This window comes from Fulmarus glacialis, unplaced genomic scaffold, assembly GCF_000690835.1.
Source record: "Fulmarus glacialis isolate BGI_N327 unplaced genomic scaffold, ASM69083v1 scaffold38222, whole genome shotgun sequence".
NCBI classification, from domain to species: Eukaryota; Metazoa; Chordata; class Aves; order Procellariiformes; family Procellariidae; genus Fulmarus; species Fulmarus glacialis.
The window spans coordinates 677-5,067 of record NW_009196578.1 but is presented as its reverse complement, the minus strand read 5'-3'; the positions used below and the strand labels follow the sequence as shown (position 1 = coordinate 5,067).

The 4,391-nt window shown below is 50.5% G+C and overlaps 2 protein-coding genes across 2 annotated transcripts in view; one reads left to right on the top strand and one right to left on the bottom strand.

The window, feature by feature from the left end:
- Window positions 1-323: 323 nt before the first annotated feature.
- Window positions 324-2,638, top strand: PCYOX1 (prenylcysteine oxidase 1; the record flags this gene model as incomplete). Its single annotated transcript, XM_009572246.1, has 4 exons — window positions 324-498; window positions 971-1,182; window positions 1,471-1,623; window positions 1,980-2,638. Coding segments are annotated over 4 exons (1,199 nt in total), but the record flags the coding sequence as incomplete, so codon positions are not given.
- Window positions 2,639-4,343: 1,705 nt separating this feature from the next.
- Window positions 4,344-4,391, bottom strand: part of SNRPG (small nuclear ribonucleoprotein polypeptide G) — a gene marked incomplete at its 5' end in the record, with an annotated part of 464 nt that continues 416 nt past the window's right edge. The window contains one exon of the mRNA XM_009572245.1: window positions 4,344-4,391. This exon is cut by the window's right edge and continues 1 nt beyond it. Coding sequence (XP_009570540.1) covers window positions 4,344-4,391 — 48 coding nt within the window.

The following is a 4,391-nucleotide window of genomic DNA, read 5'->3' as shown; positions in this document are numbered from 1 at the left end:
CCCCCCCAATATCCACCCTGCAGTACCCCAGACCGCTGGGAAAAGGTGACCCGCATCCCAGTGAAAATGGGACCCCTCCCCACCATGGGTGATGCAGTAATCCCCTCGTAAAGGTCCAAAAGTCACCGTAAATAACTACCTGGCTCCTGGTCAAGAACTAATTACGCTTTCCCCGTCCTGGGGATCCAGTCGTTAATTGCTCACCCTGATCAACACGAAGCTAGGTTGTCTCGGGAAGTTAAAAATCGGGGCATAATATAGTTTAGCGCGACACAAGCTCTACCTTTCATTAAATTACCTTTTTTTCCACCCCTTTCCTCGAGGCCTCTCGGTTGCCCCAGCGCACGGCAGCCTGGTAGGCATTTATAATGGGGAGGAGTTCGTGTTCGAGGAGAGCAGCTGGTACCTCGTCAACCTTCTCAAGCTCCTCTGGCGCTACGGGCTCAACCCCCTGCGAATGTACATGTGGGTGGAGGACGTCCTGGACAAGTTCATGCGGTACGTTGGGCCCTTGCGAGGGAAAAGGTGGGAGAGTGGCTGCAAGAAAAGGTGCGAAACCTGCTGCAGAGTTGTAAAAATCGGTGAAATCATCCCATCTCTCTCCATTGCTTCTTTCCTGTGGAAAAAGATCAAGATAAGTGCTGTCATCTTCAAGCAGGTATAGCAATAACAAGTGGAAATGCGTGTTAGGTGTGGGATGTCCCATCGGTCTGGTACCTGGGTGCTAAAGAGAATTAAATTCATAACTGTGCACAAAGTGCTTTCGTTAGGAAAGACCAGTAAATTAATAATGAAGGTCCAGGTCTACTTAGGCGTGTACTGCTTAGGCTAGGGCTTGGCTTGTCCCATGAAGCTCCCATGAAGGGCTGTGAGGCTCTCGGGAGCTGCGCTGTGAGATCCTCCACAGCTTCCGAAGGCAACAAAGATAATTAACAGCAATCGAACACCTATTTCTTGTCTCCGGTTAAAGGATCTATCGCTACCAGACGCACGACTACGCCTTCAGCAGTAACGAGCGCCTGCTTCACGCCCTTGGAGGGAACGACTTCACCCGCATGCTGAACGAAACCATCGATGAAGCCATGCAGAAAGCCGGCTTCTCCCATAAGTTCATAAATGAGATGGTTTGTCCAGCCATGAGAGTGAATTACGGGCAAGGCGTCAACATCAACGGTTTCGTAGGTGAGTGTTTCGTTGGTTAACCTCCCAACGCGTTTGTCCCTTGTGCTCTTCACGGGTGTTGGGATTCCTGCTCCCTGGGCTGGTTCCGTGCGGCACTACCTCCCGTGCTGGGTGACCGCCTTACTCCGACAAGTCGCTGGTTAATGCGACCTGCTTAGCCGTGGCCTTCGGCAAGCTCTGTGCCCCAAAGGGATGGGTTTTTTCCCCTTCATTTTCCACTTTGTTTCAAATACTCCCCTACAGAATGACGCCGAACAAGCCACTCTAATGATCGTGGTTTCCTTGTAGGTGCTGTTTCTCTGGCAGGGGTAGAATCGGGCCTTTGGTCAGTAAAAGGGGGGAATAAACTTGTCTGCACTGGCCTTATCTACGCCTCCAAAGCTGAAGTTATCCCTGCTACAGTTTTGTCTATAGAGCCAAAAATCAGACCCAGACCCACAGGTGAGTTGGGTTTGCTTTCCCTTTGGTGAGAGGGGAACGGCGCGCTGCGGGAGCAGCTGGAGACCGGCATCGGTCTCCGTCACCGCTCGGCTGCAGCTCTTAGCAGATCCAAGCAACAGCCTGGGTCTTCCTCGGTCTTTTAAGATGAAAACTGGGCTCTGCTCCAAGCCCCAGGTCGCAGCACTCCCTCAGCTAAGCTGGTACTACTTTATAAAGCTACTTCAGCTCGCAACAAGGCATAATTAGCCTAAACGGGATGGCATTTTAAAAGCCTGATGTTTGTTCGAGGGGACAAACGGGATTCCCTCCAGCCAGGGAGTGGGATAAATGAGCTCTTCTCCCGCTCTTCTCCCCAGGGGACCCGGTGAAGCTCTACCAGGTCACTTACAACACTACGTCGGGACTAACAGGGGATACGTACGACATCGTTGTCATCGCTGCTCCGCTGAGCCGCAAAATGGCCAACATCACCTTCAAGAACTTCGACCCTCCTGTCCCAGAGTTCCCAAATCCTTACCACCAGACTGTCACGACGTTCGTGCACGGACGATTAAACGCCTCCTTCTTTGGTTACCGCGACCCATCTGCCTTTAATTTCGGTGCCATTTTCACTACGGAGAATCCCAAACTGTTCATCAATAGCCTGGGAGTGGTGTCTCCCGTGGAAGATGTAGGCGGCGAAGGAAAGCTGCCCTTGCAGTCGGCCATCTGGAAGGTGTTTTCGAAGGAGGTGCTCACCAAAGAGCAGCTAAACTTGCTTTTCTCCTCCTATGACTCTGTCAAAGTGAAAAAGTGGCTGGCGTACCCCCACTACAGCCCCCCGGAAAAATGCCCTCCCGTCATCCTCCACGACAAAATCTACTACCTGAACGGCATCGAGCGGGCCGCAAGCGCCATGGAGATGAGCGCCATCGCAGCCAAAAACGCCGCCCTGCTCGCTTACCACCGGTGGTACGGGAATAGCGACAGGATCGACCAGGAAGACTTGCACGAGAAGCTGAAAACGGAGCTCTGAGCCCCGCGGAGCCAACGGCCGGCTGCTCGCGGGAGCGTCCGCGCTACAACCTCCGCAGATACAGATCGCGTACTGTAGCTGTTTAGCCACAATTAAAGCTAACGAACAAGGAACTCCTTGCTTAGCCCCTGAGGAGACGCCCAGCCAACTGAAGACAGGCTAGAACAGCAGCAAAAAGGCAGAGGAAGCTTTCGCAAGTGAGCTGGGCCTTCCTCAAGGAAACTCCTCGATCTATCCCTACGTGAGATTAAAGATGACATTTTTAAATGCCATATTGGCCCCAGAAGTGCCCTCTACGGTAAGGAGTCTGCCAAACTCAGGATCTGCATCACTGTGATTAACCCGTGCACGTCGCTTTGCCTCTCTGGCTGCGTTTCAGGCAGGGAAAAATCAACTTCTTGACTGCAAATCTCTCTGCCTCAAGTATTTTCTGAAGGGTGCATCAAGTTGTTCTTCCTTGGGGTGGGACTAGCGCGGTGGAAATTGGGGCTGTGTTCTTAATTTCCTTCCAGAACACGTACTGTAGCTTACGGGTGGGGGGACTGGTCTGCTGCTTGTTAAGGGAGCTGCCAAAATGGGTGTAAGGAAGCAAAACCAGAGATGTCAGATGTCCTTCGCTTCATCAAGGTTTAAAACCGTTAATAATTTAGCCAACCTACAGCAAGGCACCACTAGGTTCAAGTAGGTAAAACCCTTTTCATGAGAATATTGTGTCCCTTGACTGGATCTAACATCGCTGCGATACCTCAACCATGTCTGAATATTGCCAAATAAATAAATATAATAATGTCACAAATAAAACTAACGCGCTGTTTGGAAAGTAAGCTGGCGCCGTTGCCTTGAGACGGCGTACAGCCGCGTTATTTGTGTTGGGGCTGAACCAGCCGCATCCTCACTGCGCCACGGCGGACACAGCAGCGATAAAAGCTTAAGGGAAAAAAAAAAAAAAGATGTTACTGTACTTACGGTCTGTGTTATCCCTGCGGAATGCTTTCTATCCCAGCGGAACAGATTTCCCGCTGCAGGGCACTCCTTGCGCCAGGTCAGGAAACTCTGAAAAGCAAGCTCGGGATTTGTCCTCGTGGCGCGTTTGGCGAACCAGAACGGCTGGTTTCTACCTGCTTCCCATTTAAGAGAAAGATCTAAAGGCTGCTTCCGTCCAGTTCAGCCCCCACAGGCTTTGATTGCTGCACCACAACTCCGTGACACAGAAATAAGAGTAAAAATCATTATTTAAAAAAAAAAAGTCCTACTTTCAGGCAGCCCAGCACAAATACTCTATGTCACTCTTCGCAGAAGGGAATTTTACCATTTTCCCGCCAATGAAGAACAGTAACACACCGAACAAACACGACACAGCTTTGTAGCTCGCTCTTCACAAGATAGTAAGGGGAAGGACGCCACAGGTAGCGCCAATTTAACAACCGCTTCAATAAATTAAACCTCCTGAAAGTCTTCGCAGAGTTTTAAAGCTATTGGGAGCAGAATTAACAACCGCCCCCGCTGCGCCGAAGAACCAGCGCACTTCAGCTGCCCCGCTCCCCAAAAAAGTACAACTCGCACAAGTTACGTCACCCATTACAAAATTTATTTAACAAAAAAATAAGTTTACACTCTGGAAAACTTCGCTGGTAGGTTCAATGAGTAAACAAAACAGGTACACTAGGACTTCTCATGGCTCGTAACGACGTAGGTTTCTCTGGTGCTATACTCGTTCCAAGGCTTCCAGCATAATGATGCTGTTTCCTCGTAT